Source organism: Helianthus annuus, chromosome 3, assembly GCF_002127325.2.
Source record: "Helianthus annuus cultivar XRQ/B chromosome 3, HanXRQr2.0-SUNRISE, whole genome shotgun sequence".
Lineage (NCBI taxonomy): Eukaryota > Viridiplantae > Streptophyta > Magnoliopsida > Asterales > Asteraceae > Helianthus > Helianthus annuus.
Window position 1 is genome coordinate 787045 of NC_035435.2, and position 27778 is coordinate 814822.

The 27778-nt window shown below is 35.9% G+C and overlaps 3 protein-coding genes across 3 annotated transcripts; 1 reads left to right on the forward strand and 2 right to left on the reverse strand.

The window, feature by feature from the left end:
- Positions 1–3310: 3310 nt before the first annotated feature.
- LOC110928434 (probable flavin-containing monooxygenase 1) lies at positions 3311–5684 on the reverse strand. The gene is made up of 5 exons (XM_022171453.2): positions 5217–5684; positions 4883–5123; positions 4382–4560; positions 3953–4302; positions 3311–3880 (listed from the first exon to the last, which is right to left on the reverse strand). Exons 1-5 carry the CDS (start codon positions 5628–5630, stop codon positions 3517–3519), a joined length of 1548 nt encoding a protein of 515 aa, XP_022027145.1. The 5' UTR covers positions 5631–5684; the 3' UTR covers positions 3311–3516.
- A 10836-nt stretch (positions 5685–16520) lies between these two features.
- Positions 16521–17853, reverse strand: LOC110928436. The gene is made up of 4 exons (XM_022171455.2): positions 17236–17853; positions 17064–17159; positions 16935–16997; positions 16521–16855 (listed from the first exon to the last, which is right to left on the reverse strand). The coding sequence occupies exons 1-4, from the start codon at positions 17713–17715 to the stop codon at positions 16808–16810; spliced, it is 687 nt and encodes a 228-aa protein (XP_022027147.1). The 5' UTR covers positions 17716–17853; the 3' UTR covers positions 16521–16807.
- A 75-nt stretch (positions 17854–17928) lies between these two features.
- LOC110928435 (DEAD-box ATP-dependent RNA helicase 17) lies at positions 17929–21622 on the forward strand. Its single transcript, XM_022171454.2, has 11 exons — positions 17929–18169; positions 18233–18305; positions 18381–18490; positions 18579–18722; positions 18785–18893; positions 18990–19321; positions 19413–19486; positions 20007–20311; positions 20400–20640; positions 20739–20993; positions 21078–21622. Exons 1-11 carry the CDS (start codon positions 18058–18060, stop codon positions 21084–21086), a joined length of 1764 nt encoding a protein of 587 aa, XP_022027146.1. The 5' UTR covers positions 17929–18057; the 3' UTR covers positions 21087–21622.
- Positions 21623–27778: the final 6156 nt, after the last annotated feature.

Here is a 27778-nt window from a genome sequence, read left to right on the forward strand (position 1 = left end):
TTTGCGTGTTAAAAGTTATAAATCGTGTTATTTAAGAAGGGTCTTACATTTCAACAGTTCAATAAACCCCATATATGTTATAAAAGTAAATTTCTTGGCGTTCATGGCGTTTTTAAATTTACTATAATTCATTAGTAATTCAAAAAAGTACAACTAAGATGAAATCAAACAAAAACTAATAGTCTTCTGTGGATGATATTACCCCAGAGATGTAACCATCACTTTGTTCATCACACTCATCAGACTCATCATCATCTTGTGCATTGGCGTATAACGCCATAATCTCGTCTCGTCTTTGTTGCATCCAATACTTAAATTTCATCACAACGCTTGATCTTGCATCGTTCGAAGGTGCTAAATCACAGAGTTGTTCAAGAAGATGTAGTCTATCTGTGTTCAACATTTCATCTATTGTCAATGAATAATCCACCCCGTGTTGATAACTCACATTCACAGTTCTTGATTGTTCATTCAAACCCCAACTAGTAACTTTTGGTAGATCAATATCGTCAACATCATCATCATCTGCTGGAAATTTTCTCTTTAATCTTCTTATTACCGTCGAGTTCTTTCACAATCGTAGGCCACTGGAACCCAAAGAGCCAGAATATCCCTTTGAACGACTTCATCCATACTAAGTATGGTCCTGATTGTCTTGACTTTCACCCTTCTCCTGTCAGAGAACTTTAGGACGAAACGTCTCTCTGACCTCTCAAACCTCCATGCAATAACTGAGCCATTTTTTTAAGTTGTAGACAATGTGTGGCGTGTTTAGTGAATGTGTGGAGTGTTAAGCTTTGTTTACCTGTTCTACTTATATAATGAGTTTTTTTTTTTTTTTTTTTTTTTTTTGGCGCTAGGTAGATATATGTTTTTGGCGCTAAAAACATTAGTAATTTTTTTATATGTATTTTGTGTATCATTTGTCGTGCCATGTAGGATGCAGGCCTATAATGTGACAGGTAATTACGACGTTTTTTTGAAAAGATAAATAAATTCAATTACGATGGCGTGGCTTTAATATAATAAATGTTAGTAATAAAGTTTATGTCGTTTCAGTTACTGTTTGTAGTTACTATTTTGTTCAGTTTTATCGGTTAACGCTGTAACACGTCCCATCTTTTCAGAGTTTGGCATTTTATAAACACATTTTTATAGAAATAATGTATTTTATTAGTGAAGAATTAGATAACAAACAACAGAAAATGATCCAAAAAATAGAAAATGAAAAGAAAAATTAAAAATGCTAATCCAATTTCTTATTAAAATCTTCACTGTCGTCAGTCTCTTCTTCTTGAAGTTTTTGTGCCTTGACCAAGGCGGTATTAAGATTAATGATAATGATAAGTTTTGGTTTTCTACTGCTATAATGCTTGATTCAATTGTTCACATATCGACCTGCTGAGACACAGGGTGTGTCATAGCAATTCATATTTTAATAAGAACTAGTGGTATGAAAACCGGCGCGTTGCGCTGGTAGCTGTTCGATGTTGCGCGATAGGAATTTAATTGGTATCGTTTTATCTCGTTATATTACAGTACAGATGCTCGTTATAGCAACTGAAAAAGGAAAAATAAAAAAAATAAAATCGTGATATGACCAAAAGAATATCAACGTGTGATCTACATCGATTCAAAACAATTATTTGATAGAAATCAGTTCGGTTTGTCAGGGTACCATCACAATACTGGCATGAACTCATATACCATATATAAACAAACAAAATGTACAACGAAACGCATGAAAAAATTAAACAAAGTTACGAATTCAGTTTTTTTTTTTAAATATATAGCATACAGAAAAGTTAAAAAAAAGATGTCACGTGGCAACTTCTTAGTGGGCCAACCGCCACATGGCAACTTCTTAAGGCTGCGGGAAATGGAGGGGCTTGGGCTGGGGACATTGCTCGACATGTGGCGAGAGCAGGATCAATAAGGTTAAGGTGAAAACTGAGGGGTGTGGTGTGGCGTGTCTTAGCTTGGCGTGGCCAGCCATGTGAATTTTTTTTAGTTAAAGTAGCCAACCAAAGTCAGCCATATTGAACCAGACAATCAAAGTCAGCCAAGTCACCCTGCCCCCGCCCCTTCCCCCTCCCCCCACCCCACGCCTAGCTGAATACCCACGCCAAAGGGGCAACGCCAACCCAGAGTGGAGCAGCTGGCGTTAAAGAACATCCCCGCCCTAACCAACGCCCACTCCACACAACCTAAACGTAATGTCATCACTGCTCATTGTGTTTGTTTTTTAATATATAGATAATATATAGATAATCTCTATTAACTTATATTTCTCTCTCACAAGCAGCAATACATCATCAAGTTGAAGATACTACAAGATTAAGAGTTCATGTATTTAGAGATCGTGAAAGTTCACATAATTATCTTGTTCAAAATTACTTCATTGATACTCATAATATTTTTGAAAACAAAATTTTAACAGTTTTAAGTTTCTAAATATTTTATTAAAAATGAAGTTTTCAAATATTTTTGTAAAGGTTATCTTTTAAGAGTTATAATTAGTTAACACAAATTAAGTTTTTTATGTTTTTTTTTAATTTAAGTTTTGTGTATATATATTTTTAAAATAAATATCTTTGAAGTCTTTGAATTCCTAAAAAACTAAGTTTGTTTAAATGGTTTTGAAAAATTAGTTTTAATAATTTATGGTTTTAAAAGTCAACCTTTTGCCCATTGCTTTATATGGTATTCGCATCTTGGGGGTGAGATAAAGCTTTGGGACCAATAGGTAGTGGGTTCGATTCTCACAAGAGGGTTTCCCATATTTATTGGGTTTACCCCTGAATTGGTGTATAAGCATTATGCCTAGTGGAGATGGATATGATCGGGTGGTTCCGCTGGTAGCACGATGATACTCCAGTGGTCCGTCAGTGATTCAAATTCGCCATTAAAAAAAAAAGTCAACCTTTTATTTTGACGCAAGATATCAAAGATTTATCATTTTTTATTTAGTTTTTTTTTTTTTTTTACTTTTATAAAAACAACTGGGCTTAGAATATGTGACTGTATAATATATGATTCCGTTCAAAAAAAAATATAATATATGATTAACTTATTTTTCAAATACACTGGCCAAAGATTTATTTAATTATTTTGTTTTATAAAGTGTAACTACCTTGTTAATGTTGTTGTCAGCTTAGTTATCTTCTTATTTTGCATTTTCCAAATCTTGGAACAAAAAACATACATGATGTATTTTTTCCAATTTCCATTTTCTCTCTCTCTCTCTCTCGTTATAATTCTTTTAGTTTTCAATACAAACAACAAAAATAAAATTTACCAAGATTGGGGAAACATAAAGCTAACTTCTTGCTTTTTTTTATTATCGTATGTCGTATGCAAGATTCGTTGTGGGAAAATTGCCGAAATCAAAATGTTATTTATAATGAACCACTAGTTAAAGGTGGTTGGTTTATTTTATCTTTATATAATAATAATAATAAACATAAAAAAGTAATTAATAACAACGTAGAATTGAGCATGCATGTATATAATTAGTTAATTGGTTTCATCATCATCATCATCCTGTTGTTGATAGTCCTGACTGTTGTATGGGCTAAATGCTTCAGCCAACCAGGTCTTCTTCCTCCAGGAAGTCCATCCCATCTCTTCACATATTTCATCACTGTGATTTATGCTGAAAGTCGAAATGCATGTCCTCTTGTAGAACCTGGTTGTCTTCTTCATTATTTCCGCTTCTGTCTTTATCTGTTCCACCATTTTCTCCATGCTTGGCAGCTTAAACTTACCGCCTATCAACCGCGCTAACCATTTGCACCGTATCTCTGAAGTATGGAGGTTTGAAACACTCTCTACGTATCCCATGAACGCCATGTTCGGAATGTAGGGATTGATCGTGCCCCTGTACGTACGCACGTTGATTAATTAATAACTATCATATAATTAGTGAAGTGATTAAGAAACTGATAGATACCTGTATAAAGGCATGATGCCAGAGGGAAATTCCAAGAAAGCAGAAAAGGGTTGGGGCAATACAGCTCGAAGCTTCTTTTTGCCATCGAATCCAGTGGCAAGAATGACAAGGTCGGCCTCTATCTTGGTTCCGTCATCAAAGGCAACACCATCTTCCCAAAACCACCAACTTGAAGCTCTTTTGAAATTGATTCTGCCCTTATCTGCCTCGGGGAAGAAGCTCTCAGGCAAGATGGCCATCTGACACGAGGCATAATCTTCCTCAAAAGGGTGATCTGGTTTCAGTCCGTACTTCACCAGTGGAAGTTTCCATAGCAGATACGACTCGATCATCTTTGATGTAGCTTTTCTCTAAAACATAATTATAATTTTCAGTGAACCAAACATTATATATATAGTAGACGACAGTAAGTTAGCTAGGGTTAATTACCGCGGGAGATAAAAGGGTGCACAACATAGTCCTGAGAGTGCCTTGATTTGGCCTCTGATGTAGGAACTGAGAGAACCTGGTTGAATAAAACAAGTAAAAGGGCAAACCCCATATGGAGTAGTGTGGAACTATCCAGTGCGAAGTCCTAACAACCATGGTGCATGGTTTCCCTTCTTCCCCTGATCATTATTATTTATTTATTTATTTTAGTACCAAAATAGAAAGTCAAATGCCTTAATTAGGCTATTTTAACAAGACAGACAGACAGACAGACAAACAAGTCAAAGCATGCATGCGGTGTGGAAGTTTGAATTTTATTAGCCAGTGTCACCCCTCCACACACATCAAATCAGGAATGGACCCTCCCTCGACAGGCAGGCAGGCGGCCATCATGTTTAAAATATATGTATGACCACCATACATTATTTTCTCAATATAGAAAATGTTTGTTTGTTTGTTTGTTATTGGTGGTAACATGCATGACAATTTGTACGTAAGTACCTTGGTTGGCTTGGGCACATTCAACAGCAAGATCAATGGCTGATTTCTTGTAACCCACCACCACCACCTTCTTTCCTTTGAGAAGCTGGCAAGACTCTTCTGCGTTGAGCTTGCTGTATTCTTGAGAATGCATCACCTTCCCTTTAAACACCTCTGGCCCTTTCTTCTTCCCAAACTTTGGTATGATTGGTATGTCTCCATATTTCCCCATGCACACCACGATAAACTCGAAACTGTACCACTGCATGCATGCATGTAATACACTTGAAACTTAATTTAACAAATCAAAATAATATCATGTGTATATATATATGAAGATGGAATTAGTTAAAACCTGAATGGAAGCATCAATGGTCTGGACAGCAACCTCCCAAAATGGTTTTTGAGAAAGCAAATTAGATGATGATTTGTGATCATGAGTGGCTAACTTGATTTCGACGACCCTTGAGTTAAACTTGATGAATTTGAACAAGTCAAAATGGGTAGCATAAGAGTTGAGATATTCAAGTATCTCAGTATAAGATGGGAAAGAGGAGTTATCTCTGAGTGGCCAAGGGTAGTCAGAGAACTCGTAGTCGCAACGAGGAGTCTGAAGCTTAGTGGTCCGAAAGGAACAATGCTTCCAAACACCACCAATGGAGTCAGTGGCCTCCAGCACCACGGGGTTGTACTCGGCCAGCTGTTTGGCGGCCGCTAACCCACTTATGCCGCCTCCGAGAATGCCTATCTTGGAGAAGATGACAGCCATCAGCAGCAAGGTATATATGTGTATGTATTGGCTCGTGAGTGAGAATGATATATGGTGGGTGCACTTGAAAGGTTGAGGGAGGTGGTGGTATTTATACTTGAATTTCCACATTGACTTTTAAGCAAATCTTGAAAAGGTGAGGCGTGTTCATATTTGAGTTAACTGCTCTTGCTTGCTTGCTTGCTTGCTTTACACATGCTTCTTGAATTCAAATGCTACGTTTTTACCAGGAAACAATCTATGTGTACGTTATCCGCGATTAGTTAGCATTTCTAATTAATAATTAAATTAATAACCTTTCTAATTAGCTTCAGCGAATCTACAACTCCATTTCAGAAGGACTAAACCGCCGTCATCGATGACAAAACAACATGTGTGTGTGTGTAACTACACATCCGATGATTAATTATGTGGTATCCCAAGTATTATAACATGCATGTGGACAACACAGATCGATCCTAATACTTGTAATTATGTTTTGGCTACTTTTTTTTATAATTAACTACTTTGCTAGCTTTATGTATTATTGTTATATACATATATTATTTATATAATATAATATTAAAAATTTAACTGATTATAACTTCTAAAACATATAATACAAATCCTTTAAAATAAATTGTTAACATTATATATAAACACACACTTAGTTATTTTTTCATAATTTTATACAGTCTCATGATTTTTAAACCTGCATATCTTTTTTCATATGTTAATATTTATTACGAAATATATTACACTATAAATATGAGCAAATTATTCTTTTAAAGTAAGAGTGTAATGTGATTACGGGTGTCTAGTGTTTCTTGCTGTATCGTCCGAGCACCCTTTAGGAACATATAATGAAAGGCTATCTATATATTATGTTGTCTGAGTTTAGGTTTTGGGTTTAGCTTTTAGGTTTTTAAGAGATGAGTGTAAGGGTTTAGGGTTTTTTTTTTTTTTTTTTTTTTTTTTGGGTCCATTCATACAATTCCTCACTTTAAATAAATTATGTTGTAGCAATATATTTATTTATTACAAAAAAGTTAATTGGTAAATATTACGATCGGGTATATAACACAATTTGATTATTAAATATAAATGCAAATGTAAAAATTGATTATTAAATATAAATGTAATTAGTAATGATGTTTCATGTTTGTATGGATTAAGAGAAATTTATGTTTTAAAAAAAATGTGGAAATGTAAGGGTGAGAGGGGCACTCCCCTCTTAGGGGAGTCCCCTCGCACACCCAATCAGGTTATGTCACGTCAACTCCCCTCTTAAACTCTCCTCGTACCCAAATTTGATGGCGGCACTCCCCTCTTAGGGGAATTGTTTTTTATTCAAAAAAAAAAAAGTTTTCATTGGTTGAAAAAAAGGATGGTCCACCTTCTCTCTCCTTCCTTCTTCGGTGCCCCCTCCCCGATTTGGCTCCCCGCCTAAATGGCGGCACCGCCCCGCTTGACAAAGTTGGTCCCCGCATGGGGTCACTGAGGGTGCCCCGCTCCCCCTAAATTCATAGCTAACTACCCAGGATTGCATTTAGCAATTTGAATTGGTGATTGAAGTTGGCTATAAAATATATCCAACCCTATTTTTTAGGGTGTTCCAGTGGCCTATGCGGTCATGCCCGCCACAAGGGCGGCAAGATGTAGCTCGTTCTCTTGTGCATAATTCATGGGTATTTGTATTTGTGGGGGCTATGTAAATTGTTTTTTCTTTTTATTTTCTTTTTGTTTTTATTTGATTTTGGGTGCATGAATTATTTGTTTTTATTTTAAAAATATTATATATATACACACTTTTTACACTAGTTTTATTTTTTTTAGTTAAATGTCATTTTAGTCTATGTGTTTCAGACCATTTTATTAATTTATTCCAAAGATTTCATTTTTTGTGTTGTCATTTTTAGTCTATGTGTTGTCATTTTTTGTCTGTGGATCCAAAAAGTTTCACCATTGCCATTTTAGTCAACTAGGTTAACTTTATCCATTATTCCTGTCAACCAGAAGGGCAATTCGGTCATTTTATATGGTTGAATTGCCCTTCTAGTTAACAAAATTACATATAAAATGACCGAATTGTCTTTCTCGTTAACAAAAAAAATGAATGAAGTTAACCCAGTGAACTAAAATGGCAACAGTGAAACCTTTTTGAACCCACATGCAAAAAATGAAACCTTTGAACTAAACTGGAAAAATGTCCCAAACCACATAAACTAAAATGGCATTTAACTATTTTTTTGGTGTATTATACTTTAATATTTGTAAAATGTATTTTCATAACAATATTGTATTTTTAACTTGAATATGAAAAAGATAACTCATGGGTATCTGTGGGGGCCATGTAAATTGTTTTCTTATTACTATTTTTTTTGTTTTGATTTGATTTTGGTTGCATGAATTATTTATTTCATATATATATATATATATATATGGTGAAACTCTAGAGTGAACAATAGTGTATTTGTGAACTGAGTGAACAAATCATGGCTATTGATTTACATCATTAAATCGTAAAATACATTAGTGTATTTTCATTATCAAATCCTGATCATTAATTTACACTTGTGTATTGATAATAAGTGTTAGAATTAGTTCACAAGTGCTCATAATCAAAGGGTTGTTTACTAATTAACCTAACCCTATATATATATATATATATATATATATATATATATATGAAGGTTAACGTACATTAAGGCTTAACGTGCATCACGTACGACAGGTAATTACGCACGTTCATTTTAAAATCACGCATGTTGAAACACTATAATCACGCATATTGAAAACATTAATCACGCATGTTATAGAACAAATCACGCACGTTGTCGTACGTGAAGTACGTTAAGCCGTGAATATATAAAGGATATGTATAGAGTTTCATAGAAATTAGGTGTCTTTAAAAAAAAAATATCTAAAATGTGATGTATTAGTTAAGTAGACATGTTTAGGAGTGTTTTTTATTCTTTGAGTAAAATATGTGTACTCTTAGCATAACTTTTAAAATTATGCTTCCTACCACATATTTTTAGAATCAATGTTTGGCCGGGTTTCTATAAAAACTAAGCTGTAAGGCCAGGGGGTATGGCTTAACGTCATCCTGTCAATTAAGCAACTATAGCGCCCCTGGGACACCATCGACCACACCGCCGGAAGTAAAGGGGGGCACCATGGCCCTTCCTCCATCACGTTAACAAGCTGAATTTGAGGGAATCGAGGTGAGTTTGGTTTAAAGGGGGGCGTTATAGTTTAAAGGGGGGTTTTATGCCACACCATGCAAGTTAAAGGAAGTGGCTTTAAAGCCCCCTGTATGACGTGGCGGTGAGGTGACGTGATAAAGCCCTAGGGGCTTTATACCACACCCTGTAGCCTAACTTGTAACAAATTAAAAGCTAGAGATGCTGAAATGTTGAGGAAAGCTCGAGGAAACCAATGATCATACTTATCAAGGTTCAACTAGAGTGTACGACTCTTCATTATCTTTTTTTTTAATCTTTCTTTGCCTGGAATTCTTCTCACCAATGACATTGATTGTTCCCAAACTTATTTATATATTTTTCAGATGTTTTGTTAGCCTAATCATGTCACTGAATATATAAATCTAGAAATGAAAAAAAAAGCTAGCTGATGGTTTGTTTGGGTATTTTTTTTATAGGACTATTGGAGAGTTGAGATTGATTAATTATGAGAAATTAAGTTTCTTGGTAGACGTACAACACAATATATATGTATAATATTTGACAAGATAAGACCAAGCTATAAGTTCGTTAGTTTATTAACCAACTGCATGCCGTTGATCCTTTTTATTCTAACGATTCAGCTAATTATATATAATTTACGTTACCTACTAAGAAGTATCAGCGAAAGTCTTGATCATTCACACTTCCTAGCAACTACCCACGTTCATTTTTCCACACCTGCAGGTCAAACATGTGAAATTGGAAATATGTAATATTCAATTCAATTATTAAACATATACTTCTAGAAACGTTCGAATCCATTGCACCTCTTTCTTTTTTTCTTGATGTGTGCATGTTTCTCCTCTTATTTGTAATTATATGTACGCAGATTACTGAATTAATAGTTGCTTGCAATGAATGACAAACTAGTCACTAGCTAGTTACAAGCATCATGAGAATTGAGATGGTCAACAAGGCATAATAATCCCATTTCCCTACCAATTATCACAAAGTTTATCTTTAATTCTGGTGCCTAGTTTTAACACTCACTACTAGACACTACATATGCCAATATGTATTCTATATTGCATGTAATTAACACCAATTCCAAGTATAAGTCCCTCATGATCAAGCATAGACATCTCCATCTATATCCGGAGTGATGGATCGCATTGTTAGAACTCAAGAATCAAACAGTTTTATTATGTAAACTTAGCACCAAATACAATGATTGAACAAATCTGTCATCACAGATTAACAAACGAACAAAAGAGCAAAAGGATCTCCAACAGGATGATCGGTACAAGTAATAGATAAACCCTAGACTCACGAATGTACGTGTGAGGATAGGGAAACAAAGCAGTGAACAAAGAAATGATGAACAAGAAATGAGGAGCTCGAATACATAAGCCAAGGGACCAAGCCCCCTTTTATCCTGAGGCAAACCCTAGGCGACAACACAGGAACCCAAGCCAGCAGCCCAACTAGACACAACGGCTATAAGCCCAAGCCAGCAGCCCATCTTGATACTAACGGCAATAAGCCCAAAGCCAGCAGTCCAAACATCATAGCCCAAACCTCTCAAACAAAGATAAAAGGAAATGATTAAAAATAAATAAAATGTGTAAAAATAGGCACATTTATACTGGATAAATACTAATATTTTAACAACCCCCCTCAGTTTAAATGTGGAAAAAGATTTGACAGACCTAGCAACTTACACATTTCAGAATGAGCTTTTGGGAGTAAGCCTTTGGTAAATATGTCAGCTAGCTGATGCTCGGTCTTAACCCCATGAGTTTTGATTAACCCTGATGCAATTTTCTCCCTTAGAAAGAACAAGTCAACTTCGAAATGCTTGGTTCTGTCGTGAAAGACAGGATTGGCAGCAATAGACAAAGCTGCAGTGTTATCGCATTTCAATACAACCGGAATATTCACACCAACATGAAGTTCCCTTAAGATATTCAGCAGCCACAATACTTCACATGTGGTACTGCACATGGACCTGTACTCGGCCTCGGCAGAGGACCGTGAAACGACACTTTGTTTTTTGCTTTTCCATGAAACCAAGGATCCACCAAGAAATATACAAAAACCAGTGACAGACCTACGGCTGTCCACACATTTAGCCCAGTCCGAATCTGCAAACACAGTTAACTGAAATGTATTGCTTTTGTGCATATCATGTTGCCTTCTTCATTTGTTCACCGGGTTTTTGGCGTTTACCATGAGGTGACTCTCTGGTGTCATTTCCTCTAGAATCTACATAAATATTCTTGAAACTAAAACACCAACAACATCAATTAACTAGTACAATCTATAACCCAGTTAACTCACTTTGTTTTCCACTTTTGGATCGTGATCGATCTTCTGACGCCATGATATAAGTCTTCGCGTTAATCTAGGGTTTTCACATTTTCCATAGAAGTTGGGGAGGTTTTTGTGGGAAGTTTATATGTTTCGGTGTTGTTTTTAAGGATATGTATATGGACAATTTACCTTTTTACCCTTAATGAAGCACGCACACATTTGAAATTTATAGATATTTACAAAAACGCCACCGCATCAATCCTAGCCACAAATCAGAAAGATCTTGTGGCTGACAATCATTCCTACCGTTTTCACACTTTTGGGCGTTTTCCCCAAATCCTGACCCTATATATATATATATATATATATATATATATATATGGGAAGGTTAACGTACAATATTCCTTAACATGCGATGCGTACGATATTAAATCACGCATGTTATAAAAATCAAATCTTAATCACGCATGAACAAATCAGAAATCACGCATGAACATAATCACGCATGTACAAAATCAGAAATCGCGCATGGGGTAAACCCTAATCACGCATGTTATAAAAATAATTACGCACGTTATAATTTTCTATTGTACGCATCGTACGTTAAGGGATATTGTATTTTACACTTTCACTATACATGTATATGGAAAAGTGTATCATACAAAATGCCTTAACGTACGAAGCATACGTTATGGCAAGTGCGCATGTTATAAGCCCAGAATGGAAATCTCGCATGTTGAAAATAACAAAAGATCGCATGTTAAAAAAAATTCGCATATTGATACTGCATCTCGTACGCAGCGTACGTTAAGGCAATTTGTACAATAACCGGCCTCTATGATATATATATATATATATATATATATATATATATATATATATATATATTAGATTTTTACTATATTTGTAAAATAGTATTAATGTAATGCCTTTTATTAAACTAGACCTAAACAAGTTTAAAACATGTCTAAAACCCCTAAAAATTGTATTTTTATACCGTATGTCTCGATTAAAAAAGCACTCGCTTTTTAAGCGTCTTGTGCCTGTTAGACGTAATTCCCGTACTCGAGCGTATGAGGCGGGTTGGGCCGACTAAACCGAGGTTATGAATTAGTACAGTTATTTGGTTAAGTTAATTAGGGATAAATTAAATGAGTTATATTTAATTTATAATTGACATGTTAGATAGCATGAGGGTTTATTCTATTATTATCTAACTAGAGAGTTTAGTCCTACTCTAATTGTAACCAGGCCATGTCCTATAACCTGATCAAAGTTACGATTAAGGGTAAGAGAAGAGTAATCAGTTTTGAGTTATTTTTCGATTAATAAGATTGAGAGTTATTCAATTAAAATTCTTTTCTTCTAATTTTCTGATTGGTTTGATTGTCGATTTGGACTTGAGCTCCTAGGCTCCGGAAGAGGCATATGCACCTTGAGTGCGTGAAGCAGCTTTATCATTAAGGGGAAATTTATTAACTCAACTTTTAGCAAGAAAAAAGTGGGTTGAAGTGAAGCAAAACAGAAAATAGAAAAACAGGAAGAAGAATATTTCAAGGAGCTTAACAGAGACTTGACTTGTGACTAGCAAGGGTAATGAAGTCAAAACACTTATTTAATCACCATTAATGAAATAAAAAGTATTATAAAAATCATGAATGTCAGCAGAGAAAACTCATAACAAATCAATCCTAATATAGAATTGCTGGTTTTGACCAGAATATGATGTTGACTAATAAGAGAGTCAATTTGGCAAATCTTTATTCTAGTTAGTTTAAGATGGATATTGAAATGTGTTGGAGAGTTTAAATGTTCAATTTGATATAAAAATGGATGTTTTTTAAGGAGTTGGTAGAAATGAGTCAATGGGTGGTTGAAACCCCCAAAGAACTGGTCAGAATGGATTTGGCCGGGTTGTTAATGTATGAAAATGTTGAATTGAACATGTTTGTTACATGACATGTGAAATTGGCATGTTTAGACTTTAGATGAACTACAAAAGATTGGCAATATAAAAAAATGTAACTGATATGGTTAATTTGCAAATCAATAGTTAACCATGTAAATATTGGTTAAACATAGATGACCTGAATAAAATTATAGTGTACAAAACAATCAAACCGCTCGTAGCAAGTTATTCATAGGGTCTGATAATGATAAGACGAGAGCAAACATGTTCTCTATCCCAGGTGAGACTACACCAATTGAGACTCCAACCCAAAAATCAGAATTTTAATGTGCATAGGCTGATAAAATCTGATAGACGAAGGCAAAAATGTGAAGAAATGGTCAAGAATTGTTGATAAATTAGATACACGCTTGGGGTGAAAATGCAATGATAATAATGACTTAGGTACATGTTTGGGGTGAAAATGCAATGATAATAATGGTGTTGGTGTTGGCAAAAGGTAACAATTTGAAACAAAGGTTTTCGTAAACAAATGATTATAAAGTTAGGGCATTAATAGTAGAACACGACTATGTGATGAAATTTTTATTATATACTTGTGTCATATCTATAAAAAGGTTTTAAAAGCTTACATATATTTTAGTAAGCTATTATATTATTGTTTTGGGATTGGGACTAGCTAACCTCTTTGTATTTACTTAACACTAAGCGTGCATGGTGTGTGATTTTAAATGAAGCATCATCCCAAGTTAAGGGATCAGATTAAGGATGAGCAAATGGTACCGGGTACCAGTACCGAACCGACATTTAGCATTTTCGATACCAGTCAGTATCAGTTGGTACCGAAGATATTGGTGAAAACTGGTGAATGCAATTGACAAGCCATGTTATGTTATTAGTTTATACACCCCCAACGCTTGGGATGTAACTAAGCGTGAAATTGGTCCGAGTTCCCAGTACCACCACAAGGACTTCAAAAATATTTGTCCAAAATTCTAGTGTTTGTTACACAGTTCATGGATGGATTGACCTCTACTATTGTATCCTTCTGTTACAACTGAACATTCTTCTTCTTCTTCTTCTTCAAGGAAAAGACCTCTTGCATTTTAGACTACTATTATCATATCATATCAAAACCATATAATGATAATATCATGTAAGGTTAGCATAAAAAATGCAATAACACATTCTTCTACCTGGAACAAGCCACCAAACAATACAAGAGAAGTGACAGACAGTTATCACTTCCACTCATCACCTCCAGAGCTTACCACTGGAAAGACAGTTATGACAGTGCAGTAAATTCAAACCATTACATTTACTGCACTGTCATAAACACCTCACTTGCTAAAGCTCAAAAACCAAACAAAGACAAGTTGACCTGTTCACATCTTAATACTTTTATAACAGATTACAACAATAGAAGCTGATACTTTGTGGACATATTATAAAGAGAGAAAAGTCAGACACCAATCATACTATTGTCATGGTAGAGTTGACTGGCAACTGCAATTATTTGTATTTTATAATATATTGTCAAAGTCAATGAAAGACAAAACATCTCCTTTAGCAAAATATGATTATGTGAATCTTGGTTCTGACCAACAAAACAATTCCAGCGGCAGCTGGTGTTGATGTAGCATGTGCATTTATGTACTTCACATCCCCCCAGCCTCAAACAATGCCTTCTCTAATCTATGCATAAAATCACACCACTACCTTATAACATTATCATCAATTACTTAACATACAATACATATGCACTTATCATACATAAAGATTGCGTTGTGCAATATATAAAATATATTGTTAGACCATATATAATATATTATTTATGTAAAGATGAAGAAAAGTTTGATTCCAGTATCTTTTTATACATAACCATGTAATGCTAAAGATACCTATTTCCAGTTGTTAATTTGAACCCGGTTATAGCATGATGCATTTCCAGCCGGGGGTCTCGCAGGAAGCAGCCTCTCTTTCCCCTAGGATAGAGGTAAGGTGTGCCTGCATCTCACCCTCCCCAGACCCTACTAATAGCTTTATAGCTATAGGTGGGAATAACTGGGTAAGGTTGTTGTTATAGCCGCATTTCCTGGGGCAATACACATAAAAACAAAAAGCACTTACAGCTTCACCTCTGATGATATACAAAAGTTGCTTGTTTGTGGAGATAGACTAGTTTGGACCCATCCATCCCTGAGGCCAATATGCAGTTACAAAGACATCAAATGCTTTTGTTTTCAAATTAGCTTACCAGATCCATCACCAGCATACTAGCAGTTGCAAAGGGTACCCTCAAAGCTTCTATGGCATCATTGAAAACCTAAAATAATCACAAACTTCTAAGTGAAAGAAGATGTTCAGTTATGATGCACAAAGTGACATTACCTTCATTGCAGACAGAGCCACATCTGGATTTATCAATCTCATCCATTATCCCACATATCCATCTTATTAAGTCATTCAGCAAACTTGAATATATATATTTGCACGATTAAGCACATACGAAAATGTGCATATCAAACTAGCACGATGAATCAGAAAATTTGTCTCCATTGTAATGAACAAGCTTCATTACATCAAAATAGGAATACTTGACCTTTGATCTTTTATATTGTACATTACAGTTATAAAGTTAACTAGTGAAATTCCGCGCATGATGCAACAGCAATATGTACAAAACATAAAATACTTGTTTATCGACCTAATAAAGTAAAAGTTACAAACATAAAGTTGCGAATTACAAAGTTACATTGCTGCACACTACCACTTTTGTACGGGTAGGAAATGGTTCTAAAATATTTTTAGGGGCGTATAAGGACCAAGATTAGACTGGCCCAACCTGAACTAGGGCATATTTCTCTAAATTGCTAACCAATTTCAGCGAACCATTCTAAATATCGAATCTTCAAATTGGTTAATACCAACTGATGGCTGCTGATTTAGTTCAGTATTGATTGGATAGAATTTTTTTTTTTTTTTTTTTGATAGAACACTACAATATCATTCCACATGAAAAAGGGCAATTACAAAGCAATGGCAGGTAGTCGGGCAACAAGTTGCGCCGCCACCCCCTTTTGAATAGAAAAACCAATTCTACTAAATACAAAGTTTGAAACCTTTAGCGATGAAGAATTACTATTAACGACTTTTTGAACCCGATTCAAAAGTCGCACAGCGTCAGGAGCGAGACCACCAAAGGTATCAAACGCAAACGGGACAAACACATGTTGATTCTCCAGGCAGGCTTTCTCATGTTTTGCCACTTTGCTCGCCTCTGCCTTGAGCACCGCTTGCCCTACAACAAAGCCCTTGTCCTTGAGCCCGACAAGGGGGGGAGACTCCAGTTAGATCTACACAAGCGTGTTTCCCCCCTTCCCATCCAAACACAAGGATGTCCGCCGGGCGTAAAGTGGACCTCCCCTCTAAGGGGTCAGTCAGGAAAGAATACAACGTATAAAACCCAACCACCAACAACCAAGGCGAAGGCGATTGACATGATTTAAGGTATCATTCATTCCAAATGATAATCGATGATTTATGTCCAAGAATGGAGCAAAATAGTGAATGCGTGAATATGTGGTTTCATGAACCTATGTGTATATAGAAAACAAATGATTACAATTACATCATTTCAATCCATCACCTTCAGTTCAGATCTATCTCACCCTTAAACCTCAAGTCTTGATTCTTCCTGCTTTATACTACAACACTCGACCTGCTGCTAACCATTTTATTCAGTGATTTGGTGGTTTAGCAGGAAACAAAGCACACACCTTACTTCGTCAGTCAGATGTCTTTGGTTGTCGCTCCTCAATCAAGGATTGGACTCTCTGTACCGGTACAACACATTCAGCACATTCCTACAATCAAATAAAACACACTAGGTTGGGTTGGGTTGGGTTGGGTTACCTTGAGAGAATTCCCAACTTCGTCTAGCTTTTGTAGTATTGCAAACTCACCAGCATTAGCCATCTGCCAATTACAAACGTATTCAAAAACGCCAAACTAAAAGGTTTAGAACTAGTGTCTTAGACTGACCGGTGACTGGAAATTTTCAGAAGAAGCAGTAGCAGCATCTTCCAGGATACATGACAAGGCCTGAGTTCTCATATCCGAAAGGCGCGTCAAAACAGCCTGTGAATAGACAGACAATGAACATCAACAACAACAACACATAACAATCACCATTAATGAATAACAAACACTTAACCTTTCTGAATGCCTGAGGATTGGTAACGCCTTCGATTTGAACATCATCGCTCGGTGGCCTTCTTACGTCAACATTCTCAATTCTAATGGAGTAGACGCCATACTGAGACTGCAGATACCCTTGTTCAATGACGACATCAGCAACAGAAGCCAGCAACACATGTTTCTCTTTCTTCAACACCCCAAAACATGGGAAGGGAAGGGGCTTGGTGACTTTGTAGACAATGGCATCGGGGGTGATATAGAGGTTTCTTGAACGAATCATGGTACGAAGTATGTATCGACGCAGGGGTAAATAGAGAAGCATCGCCAGTCCCAATCCCCAAGCCAACATCAGTAACAAGGAATAGAGAATCCACTGTGTCGTCTTTAGCTTTATGAAACCATCCTCTGCTTCCAAGAAGCTGGCGGAATACAATACCTCCTCATCTTCACCTTCACACAGCAACCCTTTCTCCATCTCACCGTCTCTTGATCCCATCTCAACCCTAACCTAACTCACTCTGCAATCATCAATAAACTAACACACTCTGATAGTCGATAGATGGAATACAAAACAAAAACCTCACCAATAGAGATGATGATGATGATTACAACAGGCCCTGTTTGGCTGGCTGGCTAGGATGAGTTATGAGATTATCATCATATTGAAAAGTTTCAAACTTTTGGGGGCAGTAATATAATATTTAAAAGTTTTGGTTCGTGAAGTGTGTAATTGATAAAGATGAAGGGGTTATTGGTACAACTTGAAATAAAAAAGAAAATTTAATGGTATGGCATAATAAACCCTAGGAGAAGAAAAGAAAAGAAAGCAGCAGCAGCAATGGCCGAAGGGAAGAAGACGAAGACTAATGGGGTTGCAAAAGAAGAAATATTTGCTGCTTGTGATTTCGCTAGTCTTGGCCTTCACCCTGCCTTATGCGACCAACTTAAAGGTATGAATGCACTCCCAATTCGTCTTCTGTTCTGTATGTATCTGATACTGAGTTGGCTGGCAGACAGAATGGGATTTGAAGCTCCAACCTTAGTTCAAGCTCAAGCTATTCCGGTTATCCTCTCCGGGCGACACGTGTAATTTTTAGTTCCCAGTCTCTTCTTGTCATTTATTATATGCTTTGCCGTTTGCTTATTCAATGTTTGGTGTAGGCTTGTTAATGCGGCTACTGGCACTGGTAAAACCATAACTTACCTGGCTCCAGTTATTCATCAGTTGCAAAACTACCATCCTAAAATTCAGCGGTCTGATGGTACTTTTGGTATGTCTGTCTGTCTGCATTATGTTTCCAAATTGAAACCTACAAATTTATGTGTTAACTAACTAACTAACATTCAACTTGATAATAGCTCTGGTTATTGTACCAACGCATGAGCTATGCATGCAGGTATATGAAAATTTGCAAAAGTTACTGCACCGTTTTCATTGGATTGTTCCCGGTTATATTATGGGTGGGGAAAATAGGGCAAAAGAGAAGGCCAGGTTGCGTAAAGGTACACAACTTTCCTTTCACTAACCTCCTTTTTGTTCCCAACTCATGGCCTTTTATGTTTAGGAATATCTATTCTTATTGCCACTCCGGGACGTCTATTGGACCATTTAAAGCACACGTCGTCATTTGTATATAAGAATCTGCGCTGGATAATATTTGATGAGGCAGACAGGTTGGTTTGTTTGTTTGCAATCCATTCCAAACACAGAATTTGCCTTCTTTTAGTTTTACATGTTTGATCATTCATTTTCATAAAATTTCTTCACAGAATTCTGGAACTAGGATTCGGTAAAGAGATAGAAGAGATACTTGATATTTTGGGTTCAAGGCCACACGTGTCTGAAAGCAAAGATGCTGCATTTGTGAGACAAAATTTGCTCTTGTCAGCCACCTTAAATGAGAAAGTTAATCGTCTTGCAAATATGAGTTTGGACAATCCAGTTATGATTGGTCTTGATGATACAAAGACACAACCTTCCAATAAGCAAGTCAAATTATTAGATGATGCAATTGAAATGTTAGAAAATTCTGGCAAGGCCTCGATTACGCCAGATGCGGAATATAAGCTTCCAGCTCAACTAAACCAGAGATATGTTAAAGGTAATTAGATTAAAAAATAGAGGAGAAATAGCTTCATTGTCCTTAGTGATATTGTTTATATAGTTATCTTATGACTCATACTATACTACAGTGCCTTGTGGTTCTCGTCTTGTGGTGCTTCTTTCCGTTCTAAAGGATCTGTTCGCTAAAGAAGCGTCCCAAAAGGTAAATTCATCCGTTATTTTTGTTTTATTGCCTTTTTAAATTTTAGAATATCAAACCCTTTCTTTAGCAAGACTTAGTAAGGTCATGGTTATGCATGTGGGATACATTTGTTTGGTTATCCAATTTACACCTTTTTATTATCCCCCTTTTCTGTAATGGTTCCAGAAAAGGCTAATGTCTTTTTCATCTACTATTCTTTTGCTATTGCTGTAAAAGAAATTCTTTTGTTCACATTATTCCAGTAACAGGGGTGGACCTTCTAAGGTTGTGAACTGCTCTTTCTATTCTTTTTGACAACTTTGACAAACAATTAAAAGTTACAATTGGCATGAGTACATTAATTGCTCGATACAACAAGTAGTTAAAATTCTAGACAAATAAACAATGATTATAGTTATGGTAAATGCAAATATGACATTCAAAGTAAACCTTTTTTTTGGTCCAAATGACTATGATGATTGGGCTTTGAGGCTAAGTGACAAGTTGGTTTAAAGGAATAAGCCGTTTGTTTTGGTTTCAGATTGTGGTGTTTTTCTCGACATGTGATGCTGTAGATTTTCATCATGCACTCATAAGTCAATTCCATGGATTATCAAAGTTGCAATCAGATACGGAGACGAGGGAACTCTTTGTGAAATGCAACATCTTGAGGTTACATGGAAACATGAAGCACGAGGATCGTGTAAAAACTTTCAATGCTTTTAAAACTGAAAAATCAGCTCTTTTATTGTCCACTGATGTTTCTGCCAGAGGCTTAGATTTTCCAAAAGTTAGATGCATTATACAGTATGATTCCCCTGGGGAAGCAACCGAATATGTTCACAGGTATACTACGCGTATTCAGTTACATACATTAGTAATATATTATTTATGTCATTTATATTCTGTTAAAACTGGCTACGGGAATTTGCAGGGTCGGAAGAACTGCTCGATTGGGTGAAAAGGGGGATTCTTTGTTATTTCTGCAACCCATTGAAGTTGATTACCTGGAAGAACTGAAGAAACATGGTGTAATGTTAACAGAATACCCACTGATGAAACTTTTAGACAGTTTCCCATTGAAACATCATCGTTTGAAAAAGTTTGTTTCAATAGAAATGCATCCATGGGTGCTTGATCTCCAGAAGTCCCTTGAATCTTTTGTTTTCAGGGAGGTATGTTTAGTGTTTACTGTATATCATAATAATTATTTTATATTTGAATTATGATGTGGTGCGAGTTAAATAAGCAAGGAGAGTATTTATTTAAATAGGTGAAGATAAAGAAGTTAGCGCAGAATGCATTCTGCTCATGGGTGAGGGCGTACAGCGCGCATCGCGGGGAGTTGAAGAGTATATTCATGGTGAAAAAGCTTCATTTGGGACACGTGGCGAAAAGTTTTGCACTGAAGGAGCAGCCGTCACTGGTGGGGAGATCGGTTCAGAAGAAGCACACAGAAAAGAGGAAAAGAACACACAAAGTAAAAGAAGGTTTGAAAAAGAAGAGAAAGATGGCAAACCTGGAGGAGGTATATTCAATTATTCATTTGTTTTTTTATTATTATTAAAAAGGAAAAGAAAGAAGATATGTAAAAATGGTTGGGTTGTGACAGGGAGATTGAGTTGGCGAATGAATGGTGAAAGATGATTGATGGTGAAGGTGCAAATTGCAAGCAAGCAGCTGGCTGGCTGGAAGGAGAATAGAATGAATGAATGGTTTGACAACCACCAAAACAAGTAATTACATTACATTACTGAGAGTGAGATGATGGATGTTATGTTAATGTGATGGATATTATTAATATATAATAATAATAATAATTGTAAGCTACTTTATGTCACGGTCCTTTCTTGGCTGGCTGCAGTGCTTGAAATGATTTGATGATCATCCCCTGGCCCCCTTCTGCCTTGCTGTTTGGTTGGTTATTACCACATTACATGTTATTTGAGTTTCACTACAATTTTTTTTTTTTTTTAAATTTATGTGGTACATGAATAAGTTTAAGTGTGTCGGTCGGTTTCCGTACTGACGGAGGTGGGGATGGAAGTCCTTTTCTATTTATTTGCTTCATAATTGTATGCATAGTTTGTGGAAAGGAAGGAGAAGACGTGTGGTGGACCAAAGATATTTTTTTTTATCACATCCCTTGTTCGTTCCTATCTTTTTATGGGTGTTATTTACTAGTGCCATTTGCTTGCTTATATTGGTTTGATGGGTAAAAGTGGGAAGTTGGTTTATGATAAAAGGAATGATTCCAACATGTGGAAGAGGGCTTTTTATCATGATTCCTTTAATCTTGTTGCTTATTTAATTAATTACATTTGCTTTGTGCTGATCAGTAAGCAAATAATATTCATGTATATTGTATTTAAGTGTCATCAAATCTAAACAGATTTGCTTTGTGCATTAACATGCCACCCCATCTCTACTTTATCAAAAAAAAGTCTATGGGTTGATATGACTTAGGTTATGAGAAGTAACATAAGTTCATTAACGTTCGTTTTCAACATTGTGTAATGATTCATTCCCATTCTAAATCATATATTACTAGAGGCTTTCCTTTCTGCTTTACTGTGATTTACCCATAACCATCAGCGGCAAGGATTATGGAAGAGGCCAAACCAACCCTTTAATTCAAGAGATACAACTTTCTATTGAGTGTGGACATTAATTTAATATCATCTTTTTAAAGGAAAAGACTACATTTAAAATACAACCTTTTTACTACATATACATGTGTCTATGTACCATCACAAAATATATTTTTGAGATACGATCTTTCTTTTGTGCTTTACAGAGGAAGATGTATGATTATTGTCATTGCAATACGGTCAGTGATCAAGTTAATTGCGATTGATTGAAAGAGATAGAGATATAATAATATTAAAAGAATAAAACTAAAATTATTCGGTTCATCTTAAATGTAGTAGTATATATGAAGAGGGGAATAATAATAATAATTAAAATTATGGTAATAATGATGATAAAGATTGCACTTGCTCCACGGGTCCTACACTGAAGATTTGAATAAAACTAGTTAGATAGTGATGTTTGGTTTATATATGTAGAATTAAACTAGTTAAGATATTGATGATTTGAGAAAAAAATTAAGAAGTTCCAAGATCGGATCGGATTGGATTAAAAACATGATTAGCAAAATATTAATGTTGAAGCAATTAATATTTATGACAAGTGCATGTATGTATGATGTATTGTTTTGGGTTAATAGTAGACAAGTTACAATTTAAACAATTTGTTTGCGGGGTGGGAGCAAAACACGCATTCTTACTTATACTTCATTCATTAATTAATGTTGTCAAGTAACATGCATCCATATTCCTCTCTCTCTAAACAGCAAATATTAAACTATTTATATTTATAGCGGCAGATCCTGTACAAAGGAAAAAAAAAGCATGCGAAGCTAGGATCACACAATTATATGTAATTACATAATGGTATGTAATCATGTAACATGTTAAAAAAATTAATTAAAACAAAACTATAACAATATCATATACTCAAATTAAAAATAATAAATGCTAGTTTTTATTGTGTATTTTTTTAATATTAACATATTAAAAAGTTATAAGCGTTTAAAGAAAGTGGAGAAGTTGATTCAAAAGTCAACAATTGTGGTTATTCCCTTTTTGCACTTGTTTTTATTACGTGATTCTAAGTTTTTGTGACCACTTAATTTCAACCATTAGATTGCTAGATCAACGCTCCATATTCCCTCACATACTTCGCACGATTTTTCCCCTTTGATTCTAAGAGTTTGTTTATCAAAAAAATCGACTGAATAAGAAATCGATTAAAGGTTCGTTTATCAATCAATAAAGAAAGCAACGATGATTAATATTTGTAGTTCTCTTGGTCCACCTCCTCCATAATATCACGATTAAAGGAAAGAACAATGAGTCTCGCTTACCGACGTCTCGAGGCTTTATCACTGCGGGTTTTGTTCATATATAACTATAAATCATTACATAACATATTTTTTATTCGCTCATAGAAAATCGCATTAACTTCCCCATTGCGTATTGGTACTTATCGAGTATAGAATAAATCTGCTTCTCTTTGTTCCTACGAACATCATCAGTTAAGTTTGTTGCAATTACACCCATAACTATAAATGACTTTCTAAGTAGGTAGTAATACCATTTTACGTTGGTAGGTCAAACATCCTCGGCTAGTGTTAGGACAATACTGTCTAGAAATTGTTTTCATCTTATTATTTTAGCAACCGTTTTAACAATACAATGCAACCTTGCTAGCACAAATGGATAGGATGTCCTGCAAGTTTTTCTAAAAGAAAGAGGCATTAGATGAATAAGACTATGGGGTATGGGGCGAGGGTTGGGGCGTGGGTCGGAGAGAAATGCCCAAGTCACCACCCCGGGTGGGCTTGGGTTTGGGCGTGGCCACTTGGGCGGGAGTTTAAGGCTGGGCGTGGGGCATGCTAGCGATCCTATGTGGCTAGCTCTTATTGGCTTGTTGGCTAGGACATAGCGGGCCATGTTTAAATTTTAGATTTTTATTTTTTTTTATTTTAATACACCTGGCCAAGCCACGCCCTGCCATACCCCTTTGAAATTGGCTTTTGGTCTTGGGTGCCCCATAGTCCACGTGTCGCACCATGCTCCCAACCCACGCCCCACCATACCCCACGGTCTAAAGTAAGAAGTAAGCTTACTAGTGTGTCTACCAACTTATTTTCACAACGTATAAAACCCCAGAGTAACTACTTTTTACCTCCTCCTCCCTTCTCCTCCCCCTCCTCTCTCTCTCTCTATATATATATATATAGAGAGAGAATATATATATATATATATATATATAGAGAGAGAGAGAGAGAGAAAGTGTAATGTACATTACGGCTTAACGTACATCACGTACGCGACCAAATTACGCACGTTCATTTGAAAATTACGCACGTTTATAAACTCAACTATGATCAAAATCAACGATGAATTTTGAAATTTTACTCTGTTATATATAACCGTACTCTGTTCTACGGAACGATGATCAAAATATAACGATGTTTCTGCATACTCTGTTCGAAAGTCGAATCTGGAAATAGAGGTGGAGGAGACGTGGTTTCGATTTCATCGAATAGGTGTTGCCTGATGAAATCGAATGCGGATAGTTCGTCGTTCAGTCCATTGCTGAAACCAGGTTGGAGGTTGGAGGTTGAAGGTGATAATGTTGATGGTAATCACGCATGTTATAAGGGAAAATCACGCATGTTTGGTTTTTTTGGATCATTGTTTTGTGATTATCACGCATGGAGAAAATAATTACGCATGTGTATAATGGAGCAAATAATCACGCATGGAGCAAATAATCACGCTTTTAACCCCTGATCTGACGGTTAGGATTGTCCCGTACGTTAAGTATGATTACGCCTAATGTATGTTAACCGCTCTCTCTCTCTCTCTCTATATATATATATATATATATATATATATGCATTACAAACAACTACATAGGCTACCAACATTGCATTATTTTTACTAAAATCGATCGATAAACTAACATGATTAAAACATTATTTTGAAACGCCCCAGACCCCGAGGTTTTGTCTATTGGATTTACTCTTTGGCATATAGTTCAAATATAAAGATCCCGTTCAAAACGTAATGAAAAATTTAAGTCTTTACAATCCAAATCAGTCAAAACATTGAAACGTTGTCTTAATACATTAAACACTAAAATGGGAGGCAAACTCCCCCTGCCGATTTACCTGATGTGCATACTAAAAGTCAGTTACGCTAAATGAGTTCTAGTTTAAATCAAGTATCTATAAACTTTGACAGACAATGAAAACATTAAACAGTTTAAGCATCTCACATAACTTTACTTTTATGTATCAAACATAACACTATATAACAACCTTAGCACATTGCTAGGGATAACACATGCATTTTAAACTATGTTTAGTTGTATTACCACCGACAAGGAAAAAATCCACTGCGACTGTCACACGACCCCATATGTAACCCGCCTATCATACCGACCCCATAGGTAACTACCTATACCATACAACATGCATACTATAACACTTTGCATTTTCATTACTTTAACAGTATGTCACTTTAAAAATGTACACTTTTCTATTAGGAAAACCATTTCATAGCTTATCATGTTTTGAAGAAAGCTTCACAACTTTATTTTGAAAACACCGTGAGTATGCACATCGCCCTAAAATGGTAAAGTACAAGGGGTCTAGAAATTCACATGTTTGTTGTTAAATACTTCTAGCTAAGAGGTCGAGGCTAGAACAATTGTCATACAATCTGCATCAGGGTTAACACACGAATACCCGTCACTTCCTCTAGCACATTGTCACTAGCACTGTTGCCAAACTTGCGTTAGGGCTTGTCATAACTGTCAATGGGAGTGTCGCGATGACTGTCATTGCCACTCATGGCGACATTCCTAAGTGTCGTTGGTGCCATGAGTCACCAATCACTGGCAAACCTCGGGATTAGTTTCGTTTTCCCCATCATACCCAGATTGTCGCTGGAGTATCATCGAATGAAAGTTACATTGTCACTACTTGATGATTCATCATGTTCAATTCTTTTTTACCCAAAATCATAACTTTTTACGCCCTAAACGTTTGTTTATGTTTCATGAAGAATGATCCATGGGTTTTACCCTCATAAACATGTAAAATATGAAGTTTGGTACCTTAATTTTACCAAAAACCCCATTATAAACAAATAGAGATTTCAAGGTCGATTTTTATCTGGATTTTAACTAAAACATTGTTGTGATGATCTCTAATCAATTGCTATCTAGATCCAATCTTCAAATCCTTGATTTCTTGGCTTGAATCTCCCCTTTTCAATTTTCTCAACCCCACTTTCTTTTTCTAATGAAGAACGAGGAGATGGGAAATGGGTTATTAGGGTATTTTAAACCCTTATATACCCCACTAATTGTGGACTTTTCAAAACTTAATCACCCTTGGCCTTAGGTCCATTAACATTAAGGACCCATTTCATTAGATAACTTCATTTCCTTAATAAACTCTTTTATTAGTACAAAATTTGGGGTGTTACATATTTGAACGTTGTTAACCTAGAAAACAGAGAGAATGTACCTACAACATAAATTGTTGTTGAAAATAAGGCATGTTATGTAATCATATACAACATAATTGACAATAAGTTGTTAGACAAGGTTTAATCACAATTCTATTGATTCTCTATTATCAATGTAGTGTTAAAAGAAGAACCTCAAAGTTGCAACATTAATATATAAAAAAGGTAAGGAGATTTAATCTTTGTAAAGATTAACAAACATTTTTTTTATGAACGATTACAAGCAAAGCCAAGAATAAATAGAGACTATCAAAACTAAAATAAGGAAACCGGATCACAGTAATACGGAAACCGGATCAATGATAGACAAATAAATAGGAGATTAGTTTGAATGCAATATCTAATACTCCCCCTCAAGATGGAGTATGTAGATCTTTAATGCCCATCTTGCTAAGTAACGAGTGAAGTTGTTGAGTTCCAAGACCCTTTGTAAGTAAGTCTGCAATTTGAAGTTTGCTATCAATTGGCATAGGGATGATTTCCTTTGAGTCGACACGTTCCCGAACAAAAAAACAATCCATTTCAACATGCTTGGTACGTTCGTGAAAGACCGGGTTGTTTGCAATGTGTCGAGCTGCCTGATTGTCACAAAATAAAGATGTCGGACCAGTAATATGGACTTGGAGATCCTTGAGTAACCATCTAACCCAAAGAATCTCACTAACCGTAGAAGCCATAGCCCTGTACTCCGCTTTCGCTGAAGAACGAGACATAACGGATTGTTTCTTTGTCTTCCAATAAATAGGGACCCCGCCTAAGAGTAGTAAATAGCCAGTTCTAGATCGCCTCGTGTATGGACACCCAAGCCAGTCGGAGTCACAATAAGCAGTCAAATTCAACGGTCCTTCTCTCAGGAGTAGAATGCCCTGGCCTGGCGTTCCTTTTAGATATCTTAAAACCCTATTTGCAGCTTCTAAGTGGTTACGGCGTGGGTCTGCAACAAATTGGCTCAAGACATTAACCGAGTAGGTAATGTCGGGTCTGGTTGCTTGCAAGTAGAGTAACCGACCTACTAATCGCCGATATTGTGTGGCATCTACCTGTGCTTCATTTTCTCCTTTGTCAAGTTTGGTTCCTTGATCAAATGGAAAAGTACTAGGACGACAACCCAACATACCACAATCCTTCAGGATGTCCAAAGTATATTTCCTTTGACTGAGAACCAAACCATCCAAGGTTTTTGCCACTTCAATGCCAAGAAAGT